The sequence below is a fragment of the Malaclemys terrapin genome, chromosome 9 (assembly GCF_027887155.1).
Source record: "Malaclemys terrapin pileata isolate rMalTer1 chromosome 9, rMalTer1.hap1, whole genome shotgun sequence".
Lineage (NCBI taxonomy): Eukaryota > Metazoa > Chordata > Testudines > Emydidae > Malaclemys > Malaclemys terrapin.
In genome coordinates, this window is record NC_071513.1 from 81517248 (window position 1) to 81539908 (window position 22661).

Sequence of the window (22661 nt, forward strand, 5' to 3'; positions counted from 1 at the left end):
TCCATTTTGTGTCAGGGGGTGGGGAGCTAGCACCCTTCCCAGCTACCCCCAGCAGATCATTTTGGGGGACACAACCTGTAAAACTCAGAGCATCTCCAGTGGTCATAGGCTTTTGCAGGGAAACCCAATATTCTTGTACTGTTTCCTAGGCTTCACCTCTTGCATGGCAACACAGCTCCCTCTACTCACAGAGCTTCCCCACCATCTGCAAACTCTCCTTCCAGGGCCAGGGAATTTTCATTCTACAGAGGAGGACTCCCTAGAAGGAGCACCTGGCAAACATTATTGGGAAACATCTGTAGACTAGAGGTGATACCATGGAGAGTAGCTGTCTCAAGAGTCTCACCACTCCCCACCCAGCCATGCCACCTCCAGGGCCCTGTCCTCTCAGACTTGGAATGGAGGGGCTTCTATGGGATTTGCTATGAGCAGGGAGCATGCTGAAGAGTTATTGATCCCCCATACTTGTGCTCCCAGTTGGTTTCCATCATGTTTTTCTCCGGGCTCCTCCCATTGCAGATGAGATGCTGTAATATTTTTCCATGTATGTGTTCTTTGTTTCAGACGTCCTTGACAGGGACAACAGTAATGACATAGTGGCAGTGCAGAAAGCAAAAACTCTGTACAGATCATGTATAAATGAAAGTAAGTTTTTCCACAAATTACTGTTCATAAGATTTCTATACAAATATGGGCATAATCCATATAATGCACAGTGCATGGGAACTGTACCCAAATGTTACAAGACCCCCAGCTTCTGGGGCCATCTCAGGAAGCAAACTGGAAGTTCTGACCCAACTTCATGTAAACTAGATTAGGTGTCCCTAGACTCTGTTTGCCAGAAGTTGGGAATGGGCAACAGGGGATGGATCACTTGATGATTACCTGTTCTGTTCATTCTCCCTAGGGCACCTGGCATTGGCCACTGTCAGAAGACAGGTTATTGGGCTAGATGGACCTTTGGTCTGACCCAGTATGGCTGTTCTTATGTAGATTGTTATTTAATTAAATATCAACATCAGTACAGTAGCCCATGTTATTAATTTTGATATCAGTTTATAGTACTCTTCCCATGCATTTTCAGTATTCTGTGTGCTGCTGCCTTTTGTTGGCAACTTAGAACTGCACTGTAGAAATTCTTGAGGGGTAAGATGGAGATTTTGAGTGCTGGGTAGCAGTCATTTGGGACTTCTGACATCAGGAAAGGCATGGGGAGACAGTTTTGGATTTTGGGGATAAGAACGTTAGCCAGATGTTTTTACTAAAATGATCAGCAGTAAAATAGCTAACAGTGTAGCCCTTTGAATTATCATTGTTAGGTGTCAGAGTGAAATGTTAGCTCTGAAACTTTTCAGAGCTATTTTTTGAAGGTGATTGCAGCAGACTGTACTTCAGTTTACACTGGCTCACGTTTTAAAGTTTTTTTTATTTGGTTGGTTTGTTTTGCATCCATGAGAGAATTTTTAAAAAAAAAATCTCAGATTCTGGAGCACAAATCTGCGGTGCTGCTGGTGGGTGTGTTCTGTGGGAAAGTTTTTCAGCTGCAGAATCCTGGAATATGGAGAACCTTTTATACAAGTCAATATAGTATTCGGATGTTTTAAAAATATCTGGGCATATAACTCATACTGTATTAATTTTCTTGTTTCCAAAAGCTACTATTGATAGTAAAGGTGGAAAACCTTTAATCAATATATTGCCACGGGTGTCTGAATGGCCTGTAGCAACAGATAACTGGGACTCTGCATATGGTAGGACAACTTTTGTCTGTTTATTTTTCTGTTAAAATCTCTAAATGATTGTATTTTTTCTTTATTTTCCAAAAATACTGAGACTAAATGCATCTATCATTTCCTTAGGTGCCAGTTGGACAGCTGAAACAGCTATTGCACAACTGAATTCACAATATGGGAAAAGGGTCCTTATTAATTTTTTTGTTGGCACAGATGATAAGAACTCCACAGCGCATATCATTCATGTAAGTCTGCTAGGATGGCATTGGCTAAATAATCCTGAACCATACACATTTCACTCTATTTTATAAATATTAGCTATAAGAAGTCAGAAGGAAAAAGTACTGATTTGAATTTTGGCAGTTAAGCAATAGCAAATCTTATGAATGTTTGTACCCTTTGTATTTAAAGCTTTTATCAGTCTGGTACAGAGAATCTGTTACTGAGGGTTTTTAATTATAGTTAATAGGACTGTGACAAATATCTGTATATGTATGAAAAGAGTATGCACGCAGCATATTTTCTTGTACTCGCTGGACTATGCTCAGCCAGCCTAACTCAGGATTGCAAGACCCTAAGGCAGAAAACCCACCAAGAAGGGAGTTGCAGCTGTACAAGACAGTCACACCCCTTACTCCACTGTGGTCAGCCAGAGCTCTGAAAGGGATGTGGCCAGGATGACCAGTCTCTTTGTTGATTAAATAGCACATTTAATCCATCTGCAACCCAGCTTTCTCATGCAACCCTTAGCAATGGTGAATCTAGTCTGTTTTACACATTATATAGAGTATGCAAGAGCCATGGTGCCCATCTGTAGATTTGTCTGTATATTCCTTGCCACCAGTTGCATTATCTGCTTACCTCTGAAGACAATGCCACAATGGACTGTATTGTTCAAAGGGCAGCAGCAGAGGGAAAGAGCTAAGAGGAGATGATTCATAAATTTTAAGGCCAGAAGGTTCCACTGTGATTATCTAATCTGACATCCTGCAGGACACTGGCCAGAGGACTTCCCTATATTAATCCCTCCTCAAGTCCAATATCTGTGTTTGTATTACAGCATGGCTCTTAGGAATGCATTCAGTCTTGATTTAAAGTTTTCCAGTAATAGGAAGGAAAAAGGAGAGGAGAAAAGAGAGGGTGGGGGGGAAGAGGAAGGTAGGAAAAGAGAGAGAGTGCTCCACCTCAGTCAGCCTGTGGATTTGCAACATTTAGGCAAGAATGAAATCAGAGAGCAATATTTTCATTATTTCCAAAATTTTGGTTTGCTACAGGGTGGGACTATTTTGTCTGTAAGCTTTTTTAATTGTTTTTTGTAGATTGATCAACCTGGGCTTGGTCTGCCTTCTCGTGACTACTATGAATGTACTGGTGCATATAAGGAGGTAAGCCATGGCTAACAAGTAGGGGTGCACATTCTCTCCCCATGTGCACAGGCAATACTGAAAGGAGAACCGTCCATGGCCAAAGAGCCTGCAATCTAACTCCCATGGAAACCTCAATGGTGGGGAGAACAGAGGTTCATGAGTATGAGTTTTAAGAAGAGATTGATTTGACAGCAGGGAGAGTGTGCTTAGCAGAGAGAAGAGGGAGGAAGAAACATGAAAAAAGGCACAAAAATCAGGAACAGAAAAAGGAAACATTGAATATGAATGAGTAGCAAGTGAGAAGGCAGGGAGATATAAATGAGAGTAGGGGAGGGGGACAAGAGCCTGTAGGGCTGAGGTGCTGCTATTAATATGATTCAGTAAAGGTAGGGACTTGGTTCAGTTTTCCTGGGTGCACTCTGAGCCAGCAGTTCTCTATCCAGTCAGATTCCACATATGCACTGAGATAGTGGGAATATTCTGTGCTGGATGAGAAGGATACACATAGTTCATGTTGCCTCATGGTCATCCCTAGTGGCTGCACATAGATGTCAAAGAAGAGCAATGATGAGACTGAGCCTTATGGGAGCATGCAAGTTGAAGCTCTTACAGAGCAGCAGCAGTTTCCCAAAATGGAAAGGAATAAATGTAGCATCATTCCATCAACTTCTGCCAGGACAGTTCAAACTGGCAGTGTTAAAAGCATTTAATATGGAAGATTTGGTCTCAGCCCTGGTGTTCCATCATCATGAGGAAGTTGTCTCATCAGTTCAGCCAAGGCCACTTCTGTACATACTGGATGAAGCCAGACTGGAAAGAGTCTAGGGTGTCAGTGGAGGCCAGGCTTTACAGATTTGCTGCCACCTTCTTGAGGTTCTTGTCCCGGGAGCTTATAGACCAGAGTTAGAGTTAGTGGATTCATTGTCTGTTTGACTTTTGAAAACAAGATTAAGAATGGAAATGACATTTGATCATTTTGAAAAAAAATTGTTAAATTTTAGTTGTCACTGGTATGTTTAATGGGACGAAGAGAATAGGAAACCTGCAATCAAAAAGGAGCCTCCAGTCAGAACTATTGTATTGCATGGTTTAGCAGAAAAGGTCTAAAAGTATCTTAAGCTTGAAGGTAAGCAAAGAGCTTAGCTCCTACATCACATCATGCCATTAGAATTACTAAAACTGTTTGTAGTTCTAGCTGATCTTCTTTAATTCATGTTTACTTACCATGCATGCATATTTTCATTAACTCCTTGATACTAGAATTGTATATTCTCCCATTGCCAACAATGGGTGCACCTTAACCCTCAAGGGGTTAAATATATATATTTACTGAAGTCATCTAAGTGCTAAAACTGTGGCTTTAATTAGCCAGTTTTCCCATCATATAATTAAAGGCAGAAGTGATGGGAAATGCATGATTGTGTTTTGTTGATTTTTGCTAACATATGATACTTAATGTTAACTAAACATAATTAGTATAAATTGTAAGAGTTTACTTACTAATAAAGATAACCACTAATTATTCATATTACCATAGCTCCTAGGAGCCCCTATCACAGACGATTACCCCACTGTGCTAGGTGCTGTACAAACACAGAACAAAAAGATGGCCCCTGCCCCAAAGAGCTTACAGCCTACCAGAAAGTAGGTCACGAGGAAATTATATAAAAATTGTATGAACTGTGATTCTTGCTGGTATTTTCATTTGGTCTGACTATAGACCTGATTTTGATCTTACAATAGTTTTTACAAAGTATAGCACTAATGACTTCAGTGGAGCAGATTGTGATTTACACAAGCATAAGTGAGAGGAGAATCAGGCCACTGAGTTTTCAGATATACAAATCTGTACAGTGCTGGCATCCCATTCAAATTTTAATCCAAATTCCATCCACCTTAAGGATGTATCTGGGCTGTAACCATAGCTATTTGTTGGGACTTCTAAAGGCAAGATACTTGGTTTTAGTATTTGTTTTGCTACAGAATTTAGTGAACAAATTAGATGGTGTTACATTGTGACCTGACAGATTAGTTACCATCAAAACCTCAAACATTCCACCACTAAATAATGAAGAAAGTATGGACAAATGTTTAGGGGGACACACACACAAAAAAAAAAAAAACACACATACACACACACACACACACACCCCATCTTAGCAATGTCAAGAGTAAGCACAAGACAGGCAGATTCTAAATATTCCCACCACCCCGAAGACTTCAAGGGAATGAGAAAAGTCTCTTCCCAACAGAGTAGCCACCTCCACTCTGCCAGCAGCCTTTTCTTGGCTCTGGTTCCCGCTGTGTCATTCTGCTTTTATCCTTGAGCTGTACGTGGCAAACAGACAGCTGGTCCATCTCCTGTTCTTTAACCTAAGCATTTTCAGCTTTATCAGGAGTGTTTCTCACCCCAAAACTACATGTGGAATCTGTGTGAGAGTTTTTTTAAACTAGTGGTACCTCAGAAACCATTTCACCCCACTGCTGACAGTTATTTTTGACCCTGAATGCCCTTTAAGATTGCAGTATATCCAGCACCTATTTACAACTGTAGCTAGAGATCAGCTGAATTGTCCTCTTGGCTGTTCCGATTGTTCCCAGGTGCCATGCAATGGTCTCCAGGTTAGGCCTGATCCACAGTCCATTAAAGGCAATTAAAAGACTGCCATTAACTTCAGTGAGCCTTGGATTAGGCCCATAGAAAGCTTTAAGATTTGTGTACATAGCTGCGTACTCTTAAAAGTTTCTGGGCTTGACGAGCACGCCCCATGGTACAATTTGTCATTTTAGCTGCCAGGAACTTTGTGCCATTTCCTCCCTGTTAAAGTGTTCTTTTCTAACTCATGACAAGTACCACTGAGGGCCCAATCCTGTGAGGTGCAGTGACCCACCAACTCCCAATGAAGTCAACGTCATTTTCAGGAGGTGCCCAGTGCTTCACAGTTTGAAGCCCCAAGTGCATACAGACTGTAACCAGCACTGCCTTTTAAACACACATACGAGAGGCTAACTGCAGATGAATGCCATTGGTGATAGTCGCTAAAATGTCCATCTGAATGTCTCATTTCAGGTCACATTCGGTCAGCTTGCGAGCAGACGTCAAAACATCCCAATATAGTTCCTTAAATGCACATATACTTTAAAAATGATATTGTTTTTATATTTAGTTTAATTTATTTATATTTGCATTAAGGGAGCATGTTGAAAGCAGGATTCCTATCAGGGAGAAGGTAAAGCAAAATGAATGGGAATTATAAAGAGGCATTGTAATGAAATTCCTGCCCTACTTTCCTTTATGGAAAAGTCTGATAGAATTGAACAGATGACACCAAGAGGGTTCTATAGAAGTTTAATCTTATAAAATTATATCCATACTATATGTGAACCACCCTATAGATATCCATAGCTGGGATATTATTTTTCATTACATTGAATAGGATGATCTGAAAGCCTATAGAAAGGTTATCATTGTCTGTTAAGTTCTACAGGAGCTGCAGAAATGTCCCTGATACAGACTATTTAGCCAACACAGTTTATTAAAAAAAACAGTATACAGAACATTTTTCCCTAGCCTTTGATGGCCTAAGGAGTGCACGGCCATTAGCGAGACCTCAGGATGTTCTGATAGAAAGTACGTATCACTGCAGACTAAGGAAACTGCCCAGCACAGAGATTCCTATAGACTCACAAGAAAGATATAGTAGTTACTTGACTAAAAAACAATAATTGTTTCTGGGAGTGATGTTTCCCAAATGCTAATTCAGCACTATCCCATCAGCATTTCCCTCATTTAATGTTTCTGCTTCTGCTGCCTGGAGGCACTATTTTCAGAAATTATCATAGATTCATAGATTCATAGATTATAGGACTGGAAGGGACCTCGAGAGGTCATCGAGTCCAGTCCCCTGCCCGCATGGCAGGACCAAATACTGTCTAGACCATCCCTGATAGACATTTATCTAACCTACTCTTAAATATCTCCAGAGACGGAGATTCCACAACCTCCCTAGGCAATTTGTTCCAGTGTTTAACCACCCTGACAGTTAGGAACTTTTTCCTAATGTCCAACCTAGACCTCCCTTGCTGCAGTTTAAACCCATTGTTTCTGGTTCTATCCTTAGAGGCTAAGGTGAACAAGTTCTCTCCCTCCTCCTTATGACACCCTATTAGATACCTGAAAACTGCTATCATGTCCCCTCTCAGTCTTCTCTTTTCCAAACTAAACAAACCCAGTTCTTTCAGCCTTCCTTCATAGGTCATGTTCTCAAGACCTTTAATCATTCTTGTTGCTCTTCTTTGGACCCTTTCCAATTTCTCCACATCTTTTTTAAAATGCGGCGCCCAGAACTGGACACAATACTCCAGCTGAGGCCTAACCAGAGCAGAGTAGAGCGGAAGAAGGACTTCTCGTGTCTTGCTCACAACACACCTGTTAATGCATCCCAGAATCATGTTTGCTTTTTTTGCAACAGCATCACACTGTTGACTCATATTTAGCTTGTGGTCCACTATAACCCCTAGATCCCTTTCTGCCGTACTCCTTCCTAGACAGTCTTTTCCCATTCTGTATGTGTGAAATTGATTTTTCCTTCCTAAGTGGAGCACTTTGCATTTGTCTTTGTTAAACTTCATCCTGTTTACCTCAGCCCATTTCTCCAATTTGTCCAGATCATTTTGAATTATGACCCTGTCCTCCAAAGTAGTTGCAATCCCTCCCAGTTTGGTATCATCCGCAAACTTAATAAGCGTACTTTCTATGCCAATATCTAAGTCGTTGATGAAGATATTGAACAGAGCCGGTCCCAAAACAGACCCCTGCGGAACCCCACTCGTTACGCCTTTCCAGCAGGATTGGGAACCATTAATAACAACTCTCTGAGTACGGTTATCCAGCCAGTTATGCACCCACCTTATAGTAGCCCCATCTAATTTGTATTTGCCTAGTTTATCGATAAGAATATCATGCGAGACCGTATCAAATGCCTTACTAAAGTCTAGGTATACCACATCCACCGCTTCACCCTTATCCACAAGGCTCGTTATCCTATCAAAGAAAGCTATCAGATTGGTTTGACATGATTTGTTCTTCACAAATCCATGCTGGCTGTTCCCTATCACTTTACCACCTTCCAAGTGTTTGCAGATGATTTCCTTAATTACTTGCTCCATTATCTTCCCTGGCACAGAAGTTAAACTAACTGGTCTGTAGTTACCTGGGTTGTTTTTATTTCCCTTTTTATAGATGGGCACTATATTTGCCCTTTTCCAGTCTTCTGGAAACTCTCCTGTCTCCCATGACTTTCCAAAGATAATAGCTAGAGGCTCAGATACCTCCTCTATTAGCTCCTTGAGTATTCTAGGATGCATTTCATCAGGCCCGGGTGACTTGCAGGCATCTAACTTTTCTAAGTGATTTTTAACTTGTTCTTTTTTTATTTTATCCGCTAAACCTACCCCCTTCCCATTAGCATTCACTATGTTAGGCATTCCTTCAGACTTCTCGGTGAAGACCAAAACAAAGAAGTCATTAAGCATCTCTGCCATTTCCAAGTTTCCTGTTACTGTTTCTCCCTCTTCACTAAGCAGTGGGCCTACCCTGTCTTTGGTCTTCCTCTTGCTTCTAATGTATTGATAAAAAGTCTTCTTGTTTCCTTTTATTCCCGTAGCTAGTTTGAGCTCATTTTGTGCCTTTGCCTTTCTAATCTTGCCCCTGCATTCCTGTGTTGTTTGCCTATATTCATCCTTTGTAATCTGTCCTAGTTTCCATTTTTTATATGACTCCTTTTTATTTTTTAGATCGTGCAAGATCTCGTGGTTAAGCCAAGGTGGTCTTTTGCCACATTTTCTATCTTTCCTAACCAGCGGAATAGCTTGCTTTTGGGCCCTTAATAGCGTCCCTTTGAAAAACTGCCAACTCTCCTCAGTTGTTTTTCCCCTCAGTCTTGATTCCCATGGGACCTTACCCATCAGCTCTCTGAGCTTCCCAAAATCTGCCTTCCTGAAATCCATTGTCTCTATTTTGCTGTTCTCCCTTCTACCCTTCCTTAGAATTGCAAACTCTATGATTTCATGATCACTTTCACCCAGGCTGCCTTCTACTTTCACATTCTCAACGAGTTCCTCCCTATTTGTTAAAATCAAGTCTAGAACAGCTTCCCCCCTAGTAGCTTTTTCAACCTTCTGAAATAAAAAGTTGTCTCCAATGCAGTCCAAGAATTTGTTGGATAGTCTGTGCCCGGTTGTGTTATTTTCCCAACATATATCCGGATAGTTGAAGTCCCCCATCACCACCAAATCTTGGGCTTTGGATGATTTTGTTAGTTGCTTGAAAAAAGCCTCATCCACCTCTTCCACCTGGTTAGGTGGCCTGTAGTAGACTCCTAGCATGACATCTCCCTTGTTTTTTGCCCCTTTAAGCCTAACCCAGAGACTCTCAACACTTCCGTCTCCTATGTCCATCTCTACCTGAGTCCAAGTGTGTACATTTTTAATATATAAGGCAACACCTCCTCCCTTTTTCCCCTGTCTATCCTTCCTGAGAAAGCTGTACCCATCCACACCAACATTCCAATCATGTGTATTATCCCACCAAGTTTCAGTGATGCCAACAATGTCATAGTTGTATTTATTTATTAGCACTTCCAGTTCTTCCTGCTTATTCCCCATACTTCTCGCATTTGTATATAGGCATCTAAAATACTGGTTTGATCTTTCCTCCCAGTTTTGTCCTGACTCTCCTTTCTCTCTGCCAATATAGCCCACACTCCCTCTCGTTTCCGACCCATCTCCCCGGTCTCCATGTTCCCCACTTACCTGTAGGCTTTGCTCACCTGTCCCCGTCGAACCTAGTTTAAAGCCCTCCTCACTAGGTTAGCCAGTCTGTGTCCGAATAGGGTCTTTCCTCTCCTCGAAAGGTGAACGCCATCTCTGCCTAGCAGTCCTTCCTCGAATAGCATCCCGTGGTCTAGGAAGCCAAAGCCCTCCTGGCGACACCATCTTCGCAGCCAGGCATTCACCTCCATGATGCATCTGTCTCTGCCTGGGCCCCTGCCTTTGACAGGAAGAATTGAAGAGAATACCACCTGCGCTCCAAACTCCTTCACCCATACTCCCAGAGCCCTGTAGTCACTCTTGATCCGCTCAATGTCACACCGCGCAGTATCATTTGTGCCCACATGGATGAGTAGCATGGGGTAGTAGTCAGAGGGCTGGATAATCCTCGACAATGCCTCCGTAACGTCTCGGATACGGGCCCCCGGCAGGCAGCATACCTCCCGAGATGAGATGTCAGGGCGACAGATGGGCGCCTCCGTCCCCCTCAGCAGAGAGTCTCCGACCACCACTACCCTACGTTTCCTATTCGCAGTGGTGGCAGCAGACTTTCCAGCCTTAGGGGTACGAGGCTTCTCCTCCTTTACTGTAGGGAGTGATTCCTTCTTTCCTGTGTCAAGAACAGCATAACGGTTACCTATAACCACGGCAGGAGGGTTCGGAGCAAGGGTGGAGCACTGCCTGCTGCCAGAAGTAACCAGCTGCCAGTGTCCACCCTGAGCCATCTCCTCCTCCACCAGTGGTGTATCAGCAGTCCTGCGTACTGGGACAGCTACCTCAGCTGTCTCCACATGGACACTGTCGAGGAATTGCTCATGGATACGGATGCTCCTCAACCTAGCCACCTCCTCCTGTAGCTCTCCCACCTGCTGCCTGAGAGATTCCACCAGCAGGCACCTCTCACATTGGATGGTCCCCCCAGCCTGGATATCAGTAAGTGGAAATTGCAAGTTACAGTCTTTGCAAAACCACACCAGGATCTGGGTAGAGGCATCCATGCTTAGGCACTCTGTCTGGCTACAGGCACAGGTGGAGGAGACAGTAGCAGTGCTGGCACAGGTGTTGCGGGTCTTCCTAACCATCGTAAGGCTCCCTCTGTCAAACTCCCGTCTGCAGCCCCCTGTCAGCTGAAAGGGTTGTTTAAGCGAAAAGTTATGAATGTAGTTGCTTTATAGGTATTAAGGGGAATCAAGGGAAAACAGATGGAACCGGCAAGGGACCCTCGCCCCCTTCCTGCTCCCCTTCCAAACTCCCTTGCGAAACTCCCTGTTAGCAGCCCCTGTTCGCCTTAAATTATAATTTAAGTAAGATTATTAGGAAATTTAGGGTAATTCCCAGACAAAAACGAGGGGTGGGATTTAAGTATAGACTAGTAAACATCTTAATTTTAAATTATGAGTGCATGGCAGAACAGATTGCAATGTTTAGCCTTGATTAGTGCTGCAACCATATAGCAATTTGCCATGACAAAATGTTTAAATTTAAATTTCCACGTTATAACGCAGCATTTCAGAATGTAGTACTATGTTTTGTTCTTTAGAAATGTAGCTAAGAAGTGCCAGGAACAATAATTCACAAAAATCAAAGTTAGTCTAAGATATGCATGATACACAGTACTTTGAAGAGGTTTGTCTTGAAATTGTTTGTTTCTTTTTTGCAGGCGTGTTCAGCCTATGTGTCTTTCATGATTTCTGTGGCTAAGCTAATTCTCCAAGAAAAAAATCTCACCATCAATGAAAGCCAGATTTCTAAAGAAATGGGAAGAGTTATGGATCTGGAGATAGAGATTGCCAATGTAAGGAAACTTTTCTTTGTGGGTTTTACATAACTGACTTTATTTTAGGTTAAAAGAGATAAGCAGTAGGAACATTTAGGAAAGAACATTATAAACAGTTATGAAGTTACTTTTATGTGAACACTAAGAGGATATGGAGCCATATTCTGCCCGGAGATAAATCAATAGGCATGGTCTCCATGTAACTGGACCCTGTATTCAAGACACAATGCAGCCCATGTTACATTTATATAATGGCCTTCATCTTCAAAGGATCCCAAAACATTTTACAATCTTAAACTGATATACCAACTGTATAGAGTAGAGCAGAAGCCTCAGACTTTTCCAAAGTGAGACCCTGAAAGATTGTCTCATGGGTCACCTTCCCTCGCATTCACAACCCTGCTGACCACTTCCCCTACTATTTAGGATTCCATAACACCCTAGTGGCGACTACAGCAATTGCTTGTCTGGAAAGTAATATTAGCAAAATGTTGTGTATTTTTGGCTGTCTTTTAATTTGATAAAGCAGCTGGAAATTAGGAGGAGAATGCCACATGTACTGCACCAGCCTACTGCAGACCACTTGAAGCAGTTCGTGTACACAGAGGTTCTCCATTTAAACACAGCAACTCTATACAACACTTTAGCTTCCAAATCCTAAGACTAGCTTATATGGCAGTATGGTGTCCATAAGACACAGTGGACTGTAAATGGGATGTGCACCAGGCCAAGCAATCCTGAAGAAGGTCAGGCCTGGTACACAAGATGGGAGATTAAAGGGCACATGGACCTGAAGGTGCCTATTACAAGAGGAAGGGAAAATATTGTCATTAGCTGTCTCCTCCCAAGCAGTAATATTCAGACCTTCTGCACATTGTTTACTTTCAGCCCTCCGTAGCTCCAGTGGGGAGTGGGAAAATGACAGGAGAGACTTGGTTCACATACCATCTGCTTAAGAAAGGGCACTTTATGAGGGACATTTTAGGGGTCTCCTTCCTTCCTATCCTTCTCTTTGATTTTTGGGGGGCTAGTTAGAGCAGTGGGCACCGACTTTAGTTCCTGGAATACAACATAGAATAATATTTGGCCCACACAACCTTTTCAGTCTCCCACTAGTCAGCTGTCCCAAACTCTTAGCCAAGAGTTTTCTTCAACAATAGTATCCCTAACACAGGCAGCCATAATTTAAAAGTGTCAGGGGACAAACCAAATGGAAAATTCTAGTACTCACGTGCAAAAATATGGCCTCAAAACATTCAGAACTTGGGAAGATTCTGGACTGATTTTCTTTACCTTTGAGTTGTTTTTACTTCCTCGGTGAGGAGGACTATAAAACAATCCAAGTTTTCATTTTCTAGCTTCAGCCATTTGAGTCACACCAACAGACTAATGGCATGTGTGTCAAGGAGGAAGTGTAATTTCCCCATTTCCATATATCAAAACCAGATTTTGATTTTCCTCAGACTCTTGAGAATGTCACCTTTGACTGAGACCAAAGATGGAAAAAACTTTCAACCAAAAGGAGTTTATTGGATAAAGATTTGAAGGATTAAAAAGGCAAGTTAGAAAGGAAATCACATCTGACACTTCTCTATGGCACTCGCTATTGGCAAATGCCATGCTTAGTGATGGGCAAGCTGCTGTTGCCTAATTTTGAACCCATTTGACCTAAATTTGAAAGTTCAGCTCCAGTTTGAGCTGTAATGGATGTGGAATCTGCATTCTGCTTAGAGAAGCCTGTAGGAAAAGGAGTGGAGAGAAAAATATATGATGAAGCCGAGTGAGGAATAATGGAGCAGGGAAGAGGGAATGAAAAAATAAATATAAAGGAAGTCTTAAAAAGGACTGGAGCTAGGGAGAGAATTTCTAAATTAAAAATGAATGAAGTGGCCAAAGTTTGCTACCCCTACACCAACAGAATTGGCTGTGCCAATGGAGGCAGGGGATTCTGCCTTGGATAGACCACCTTACTTTGAGAAATCACTTGGATCCTTATTATTTTGCGTTCTCAACTCACCATCTTGGGAGCCAAGGTAAGAAGGGACACAAGGACGATATGCTGCCAGATGATACTTCCTCCCCCTCTCTAGTCAGACAAGCTGCAATGGGAGGAGACAGAGGGGAAGCAGCGGTATGGCAGGGCAAAAGGCCCAAGGAGCAGTATTTCCCTGCTCAGTGCTGCATCATGCAAGTGCTTGCTTCTCTCCTACCCTTCTGGCAGATCCGGCTCAGGGGGGATGCTGTACATTGGAAAGGACAGATGGAAACCCAGGAATGAAGGGTGGATCTTTGAGGACAAGAGAACATGTGCCAGATGGCTGTTTAAGCAACTTAACTGGGGATATCCATGGTGCATGAAAAAAGAGTAGGAGTATATCCTATGGGTTGAAAGTATCGTAGCAAAGCAAGAGAGCTTTTTGGAAAGTCAGTGATATTGGCTCTCTAATCCAAAAAGCAGAGACCTATAGTATTAACAGAGATTTTGTCAGTGTAATTTTGTCCTCTCTTTTGACTCAAGCCTACAACATGTACCTGCAAGGCATTGAGCTGCCCATATACAGTAGACATGTATCAAGCCTTAAGACCTTCAGTTCTTTCATCATTTTCACTTCCTTTTCCTGGTATTGCTATAAATTGCTTCAACTTATATAGTCTTCTTCTGTAATTAACATGTGTAGGCTACAACTAAACCTGAAGACAGAAGCGATCCAGTTCTGCTGTACAATAAAATGACATTAACAGAACTCCAAAATAACTTCTCTTTGGAGATCAATCATAAGGTGAGTGATTAATATCCCAATATTTTCAAGTCCTATTAGTGCCTGATAAAAGAAACTATGTAATATTAGAATTCTTTTTGAAATAAAGCTTTTATATCTAGAACGGAGCTATTTTAAAGTTGAACTACGGTATGTACATGAAGTGCTTGAAGATGATAGGGTATTACTGGCTGATTTGATGCCACTAAATTAAAAATAAGGAGGTGCTCTTTTAAAGCCAATACTCAGGATTGCTGGAAGAGCATTAACTAGAGATGGTCAAAATTTTTCAACACAAATTTTTTTGTGGGGGGAAGAAAGGGGGGGGGGGAACAACCAAAAAATGCAGACTTGGTAAACCAAAATGCTTTGTGCATATGTCAAATTCACCAAATGGTTTCAATTGAAAAAAATAAACCCCCAATACATAAGGTTTTGTTTCACCATTTTCTAAATGAAACCTTTCATTTTTATGATTCAAAATTACATTTTTAAAATAAAATTGAAGGACATTTCAAAACAAAAAGTGTAAAAAAAAAAATCCAGAAATCAAGATGAATTGTTCCATTACAGCTTAAACAAAATGTTTTGTTTGGCCCAAAGCAAGTTGTTTTTTTTATTTTTCAGAACAGCCAGCAGCATGAAAAATAAAGTTATCCACATGTCTCTACATTTGACAGCTAAACACATTATTTTGAGTCAGATTATGGCTGCCCTTGCCCCTGCCATCCCCCACCCACCCCATGGAAAGGTTAGAGAAGATGAGAGAAAATTCTCATTACAAATGAATTCTGTGGGTTTGATTTACACTTGGCGGGGCAGGAGGGTGAAACTTGCAACGTCTGGAAATACAGTCTTAGCTAATGGTCACTGGAAGAGAACTTGGAACAATAGGCAGGAGTGTATTATTAATTATTAAATGTTTCAGCCCAAGTAATGTATTTTGAAATACACCTCCTACCACTGCCTGTTACATAGTATCCTTCTTAATCTCAAAGACTGACCTTAAATTTCCCAACCTAAATAATAATTTAATTTCGCTCATCTTATCGCACTTCTGATTTCATACAAGTCACATACACCCACAGATCTCAGTTAAACAGTTACTATACATAAACCATGGTATCAGGAATTTATTTAGTTTGCTCATAAAATATTACTACACTGTTAATTTCCCCATGAATTAAAAATAAACAGCCACCTCTCTCCTGAAAGTCTGTCCAAGAATGCCTCAAAAGGTACAAATCAAAACCAAACCACTTTTCAAAATAAGAGGCAGACTGTTTTGAGTGACAAACTTCCTCAGGTGTCAAAGGACAAAGGTATTTGTCCTAGATACAGTAACTTTCCTCAACTATTTAAAGAGCAGATTTAACTGAACAGGGGGAAAATACTGAGTAGCTCAATTATTGTCTCCAATGACAACCATAGAATCATAGAATATCAGGGTTGGAAGGAACCTCAGGAGGTCATCTAGTCCAACCCCCTGCTCAAAGTAGGACCAATTCCCAACTAAATCATCCCAGCCAGGGCTTTGTCAAGCATGACCTTAAAAACCTCTAAAGAAGGAGATTCCACCATCTCCCTATGTAACCCATTCCAGTGCTTCACCACCCTCCTAGTGAAAAAGTTTTTCCTAATATCCAACCTAATCCTCCCCCACTCCAACTTGAGACCATTACGCCTTATTCTGTCATCTGGTACCACTGAGAACAGTCTCGATCCATCCTCTTTGGAACCCCCTTTCAGGTAGTTGAAAGCAGCTATCAAATCCCCCCTCACTCTTCTCTTCTGCAGACTAAACAATCCCAGTTCCCTCAGCCTCTCCTCGTAAGTCATGTGCTCCAGCCCCCTAACCATCTTCTTCTCTAATTTCCACCCCCTCAGTCTTCACATTGGCCCACAGAGGCTCTGCAGCCCTCTTTTCATCTTGAATACCAGTACAATGGAACAGGGAGTTACGGGCCAATATGGATATTTTAACAGATCATGTGAACTTCTACACAAAGCAGTGTATATTCACAGTTTTCCTAATGGAAACTGTCATATCATCTGTTCACACTGGAAGCTCACTTGGTAAAGTGATGAATGGAGAGGGTTTTGTTTTTTTCATCCTGCAATGGGTTTTTTTGCTTTTGCATCTTGCAACTTCCATTGAGGTTTCTGGTAGTTGAAGGAGTTAAGCATCTTCCATGTAGTCTTCAGAGCCACACAGGATAAGGCCAATAGGAATGTAATGCATGTGAAAAGTATCACATTTTCCAGTGCTGTCAATATAATTGTCTGTGGAAAAGGCCATTACTCTGCCAATATGCTTCAGTACTGACCTAGAGGGAGCATGTATAGGTTGTAGAAGTATATTCTCCATTTTTACTCAGACCTTGTTCTTTGTTGAAACTATGAACAAAGATGCCATGTTGCTGATGGGGTTTGTAGTACAAATACTGTCCCACTACATAATAGAGTGAGACTAGTAACTCATTCCTCATAATACACAAAATGGTCTCCAGCTGTCAACAATTTTTAATAACTACTGCCTGTATGCGGGACAAATTCAGTGTTCAGTGAAAGATTCTATAACCTCTTACCAATCCTTTCATCTAGGGTTACCAGACAGCAACTGTGAAAAAACAGGACAAGGGGTGGTGGGTAATAGGCGCCTATATAAGAAAACGTCCCAAAAAACAGGACTGTCCCTTTAAAAACAGGACATCTGGTCACCCTACTTTCATCCATCTAGTTCCTTGAGCAAAGAGCTATTGAACAGAAAACATAATGGCAAGCAATGATATTTCTTATTCAAGGGTTGTTCACAATTACAGAGCATACAGGATTGGGGGCCTATCTTACAGCACCTTCCTCCTACCAGGCCGGGTTTTGCTCTGGCTGAGCCAGCTCATTCCCTAGGGTAATTCTGTCTGATGATCTCTCATAGAATCCAGGGAAGCAGTTTTCCACAGTTAGTTGTTTTTTTATTTCAAGCCTTCTTAACACAAGAAAACAAAACCTCACAGACTCTTCCCTCAATGTCTGTGCAGGCTGAGTAGTTCCTTCCCCAAGTCTGCTCTTCACACCAGTAAGTTCATCATCCCAGAATTTCATGCCTCTTACCTCACAGCCTTAGTAACACAATTGGTCCAGCAGTAGTCTACTGCAAACAGCTACTAGCCCATCAGTTTTCTGGAAGGTACTACCAACTCCTCCCTCCATTTCCTGCTACCTTTTTTTATGAGGATGAACCAATTCAGTGCCAGATCTTTTTCCCCAGGTGCAACTGGTGAGGCTAATCAGCCAGCCATCTGCAGGCTTCTGACCCCTGAGGAATGATATCCCTTATACCTTCACAGTTTCAAATTTAACATGTTCACATTTTAAAATAACACACTATGCAGATTGCATGGGCATTACTCAATAAGAATTTGCTTAATAGAAAATTGCTTTGATAGCTGTTGGCCCAAGCTCTGAAGACCGTGTAATAATGAACAGCAGCACAAAGGAATTTGGGGTTGGAGGCCAGAAGAGGAGGAAAAAAGGCACTTTAATGTTAGAGTGTAACTCACCCACATAAGCCATAGACATGGTCTGTTTCAGACTGTGTACCTTGTTCACGTGTGAATGACATGGAATTCTGAAAGGATACATTTTGCACAAGCCAGAATGTGGGATGCCTATGTTCTAGAGTGCTCACCAAGAGATGTGTCCAAACAGTTTGCTTTTATGTAGGTGTGTACCTGCCATTCACAATGGCTTTTTTTTATTGTAGCCTGCATTGATCTCATTGTACACTCTCAGTGTAAATACAAAGGCATTGTTTAATTTACTAATATTATAATGTGGTCTCCAAAGACAAGCACTGACCTTGGTCTGAGATTTAACTGCCTCTTTACACTGCAAACAGTATTGCTTTCAAACAGATCCTGTTCAAGTATCTCATCTTAGTGAAAATATGACAGGCTGGGGAGCAAGAGTAAAAGGATTTAGGGTATGTTCCAAAGCACATTGGAATACATCTTATTGATTTCACTGTGCTGTGTATCAGGCCCTTAGTGCATATGAAAGTCTCAGGACCAGATTATCATATATACCAAGGCCCTATTACACTCCCAGAGCAGTAAAGAGAGGCCTTAGAGTAAATGAAAATAAGGTTCTCAGTGAATTATTAATTTAAAAACTTTTGACTAGAAATTAGAAAAGAAAAGAAAAAAGAAAAGAGCCCCTGAAACTGCCTAAAGTATCATTTCCATTTTTCCAGATTTATTTTACATTACCATAACCATTTAAATCACTGTACTTTAAAAAAAAAACAAATTCCATATCCTGCACGCTAATTGTCAGCCTGGGATAATATCATTTCAGATCCTCCAAAATCAAGTTTTACCAGGATAGCTCCAGTTACGGTAGTGTCAATATTAGGAAAACTAAAGTTTAGCTGAAACATTTGTTTCACTCAAACATAATTGAATCCCAAAAAGAAATGGGTAACAATCACATTATTTTATTTCTTATTTAATACTTATCCTTAAAATGCATGTTTTTTCCAGCAATTCAACTGGTCAGAATTCATAAATAATATAATGTCAACTGTGGAAATTAATGTCGAGAATGCAGAAGATGTGGTTGTTTATGCTCCAGAATATCTAACCAAACTAAAGCCTATTCTTAATAAATATACTTCCAGGTAGGTATGTCAGGTATGTTTTTAAAATTTGCATTTTATTGCCAATAAGTTCCAAAAGCCTAGAAACATCACCAGCTTATTATTGTTGTTTTATTACACAGAGACATTCAAAATTACATGATTTGGCGATACGTAATGGATCTTGTAAACAGTCTAAGCCGTAACTACAAGGACACAAGGAATGCTTTTCGTAAGGTGCAGAAATTCCTCTCTCTTTTAAAATTTTAAATATGACTTTTTAACACCCACCAAAGATAAATGTTTTCCGAGAACCAGCTACACCATATACATTTTGAAACACATTTTGAACTTTGAAACACACAAAGCTGTAGATGTTTGCTGATGCTCCTGCTGGAGTGTGTTTATAATTTGTATGATGTATTCTTGATACTTGGAAAGCGGGTTGGAAACATATTGTTCTAAGATCTGTCTCTGTGTTATTCTGAATTTGAGTCAATCAAGTGAATGCATGATCAGTTTTATGGCAGTACAGTAATATTTTAATGCAAATAACTATGGTTCCTCAACTCCTTTTGACTTGCTGCAAGCTTTTCAGTACCTTACAATATCATGACCCATAGCCAAACATTATGGGCCCAATATTGCTGTCATTAATGGCACAATCCTGTAAAATGCCAAGTACTGACCGTGTCTACACTTAAAATGCTGTAGCACATCATTGTAAACACTCATTACAGTGACGGGATCATCCCATCACTGTAGTTAATCTACCTCACTAACATAACCACGTTAAGATCCTTTCCCCTGATTCACCCCTAGCATGTTTCTCTGAAGGTTAGACCATTTGGTCAGTTATTGATTTAAAATTTCACATGTTCTGGAGCTAGAGCACAGAATGCTTGAAATTCTCAGGTGAAGATGGCAGGGCCCTAGCAAAAAGGCCATCAAACCTGTTGCCACCACTTTTTAGAATCTCAGCAGAAGAAGCCTGGCAGATTGCTAGACTGCATATTCAAATAAGCCTCCATCTGTTACAAAGGCAGGACTATGACCCTAGCTCACTGGAGTTCCATTCTGTTCCCTGAGGCCAAACTGTCAGGTTGCACCATCACAGTTGCTGCCCCACCAGCAGATCTGTTATTGAGAGACTTGGAAAGGCAGTGAAAATGGCATGCATGGTGATGCATAGCACTTGGAATTGAAGTGACTGTACAACTGTGGATATAGTTATTTCCTTTAAAGAAAGGCACTGGCACCTTCCTTTTTCTATTATTATTATTTAAAAACAGAAATTAAATGTTAAAAGTTATATTAATGCAACACTGTAATTGAGAGTTTATGCACAATACAGTAATGAAAGTTAGTGGTATGGTTTCTAATGGAACCATAATGGCCACATTACATACATGTTTCAGAGTAGCATAATCTATATTAATGTATTGTAGTTTAGCACCATTGATAATCACATGCAGAGCGGATGAGTTTCCATTGTTGTAGGAAGCATAATTTTGGATTTCCAGGGCCAGATTCACCAGTTCATGGTGCCACACTGGTGAGGCCAAACAGACTTAAAAGCAGCTTCCTGAGGATTCCGCAGGTGAAGGAGAATCCCTGAGCAACAAAGAGGACTGTAATCTCTGCTGGCTATTCTAGCCCATGTGGCGTGTGGCCAGGTATACGGGAACACCCGAGCAACAGCTGCAGCAACAACCTCCCTCCCCCCTTTGGTTTGTGGGCTGCTGGTGTAAGATTGAGCAGCACTAAGGTCACTTTCATGGTCTCCCATTGGACTTGTGCTGAGCACAGCTTCGCTGACCTAGTAACGCTAGCCCCCTGATTTTTGGGTATAAAATCTCTACCATAACATGACAGTGTAATTTTTTTGCATTTATTTTTGCTATGTCTGCTGCTTTTTGTGGTTAAAAGTGAATCAGCCCCAGCATACTGTGCCAGTATTGTATTACATGCATATTTCCCCTGATGCAGGGTCTCTGTGTGTGTCTGTGTGTGTGAAAAAGGAAGCAAAATTAGAAATAGGGGAATTTTCTATTCTAGTCAGTGGCAGTGTTGACTCACGTAAGAGTCATGGAAAAGCTGCAACAATGCAAGGTCTTCAGGGAAGCCTGTTGTAGACAGTTCTATACTGTGTGCCACTGATAACATTTTCAGAAGACCTTTCGTCTCCTCCTAATTCTTTATGTATTTGTTGGGGTGAAAGGAAGTATCAGCAGTTTTCCTTTTCACAATCATTAATTCAGTGCAAGGTGCAGGAATTATGGAGCTCTTAATACATGAAGTCCCCGATCAACAATCTTGAAGAGAAGGATAACTGTTTTCTCGCTGAAGGGGGCTCCAGGGAGCCACCAGATAATCACAGAGTGACTCCCTAACACTGTAATCGTTTTGTTATGACGTCACACCATCACATCAACATCTCTGCATCATCATTTATTAATGAAATATCATGACAAAATCTTTGCAACATGTACATTGATAGTACAAGATACCAATAGCCTCCCTTCAAGCAGTCAGGGCTGTCCCAAAACTGTGTGGCTCTCGCTGGAAAGGTGGTGTAGCCTGTGTATCTGGGGCATTGACTAGAGGGATCCCCTGCTCAGATACCACCAGTGGCACTCTTATGGAGCTGCTGGCAGGGCTGTGGTGGAAAGCTCCACCGTCCTCCTCTGGGTGTGATCTGCCATCTGCTCACAGTGGTCCTTAGTGGAGCAAGGGGTTGCAGTTCAAATCCAGGCACCTGAGGCAGTGATGTGCAGCAAAACCTTCCTTATCTCTCCCCTTCGTGTCTATTAGGGGTGTTTTTCTACCCTCCTCCCCCCTTTCCATGGCTGCTGGGGGTATTGGGAATGTTGCCAGTGACCCCCGTATGTTTCCTCAGATGGGTGTTCAATTTAGAGAGTACCCCTCATCCCCACTAACACTAATGAGAATTAAATGCAGTCAGTGAGGGTAGATTAGACTCCTCCAAAACTCATAGTCTGGCAATCAGCCACCATTCTCCTTCTGTTTATGTTGACCTAAATGTCATTCCTTTATCTAATGTTTATGTTTAATAGGCACTTTATGGCACAACATCAGAAACAGCTGTTTGGCGGCGCTGTGCAAACTATGTCAACGGCAATATGGAGAATGCAGTGGGACGGCTGTATGTAGAGGAAGCATTTGCTGGAGACAGTAAACATGTGGTAACATTTTCAATTCACTTAACTTGTGCACCATCCAAGTGGTTAAGTTTACTAGATGATGATTTAATAGAAATTGGCTTCATATTAGAGTTGTAGAAACCCAATTATTGCTGATGTCATTCATTTCATTCCACTGCAGATGCCCAGGGCAAATGCTGTCTTTGGATGCTTGCAGCTGCTCCAACTGACATAAATGGGAGCTGCACCACTCATTCATCCAGTGTCAGAATTTGTTCCTTGAAAGTACAGTAGCTTTGTTTCATTCCTATACTAATGGCTACCAAGGGCTAGAAACAGAAACAGGAAAAGCAAGCTTATCAGTTCAAGAGAATCTGACAAACATTACACAGTA

General features: G+C 41.4%; 1 protein-coding gene and 1 long non-coding RNA gene across 3 annotated transcripts in view; one reads left to right on the forward strand and one right to left on the reverse strand.

The window, feature by feature from the left end:
* The window catches only part of LOC128843143 (uncharacterized), a 145182-nt gene that overhangs the window by 81741 nt on the left and 40780 nt on the right, over window positions 1-22661 (reverse strand). The gene's annotated exons all lie outside the window — the stretch shown is intronic.
* MME (membrane metalloendopeptidase) overlaps window positions 1-22661 on the forward strand; it is a 68540-nt gene that overhangs the window by 11464 nt on the left and 34415 nt on the right. The window contains exons 5-13 of the mRNA XM_054039717.1: window positions 565-645; window positions 1656-1751; window positions 1860-1978; window positions 3053-3118; window positions 11592-11726; window positions 14387-14488; window positions 19009-19145; window positions 19247-19340; window positions 22181-22309. Of these exons, the coding sequence (XP_053895692.1) occupies window positions 565-645; window positions 1656-1751; window positions 1860-1978; window positions 3053-3118; window positions 11592-11726; window positions 14387-14488; window positions 19009-19145; window positions 19247-19340; window positions 22181-22309 (959 nt within the window). The remainder of the gene's footprint in view (window positions 1-564; window positions 646-1655; window positions 1752-1859; window positions 1979-3052; window positions 3119-11591; window positions 11727-14386; window positions 14489-19008; window positions 19146-19246; window positions 19341-22180; window positions 22310-22661) is intronic.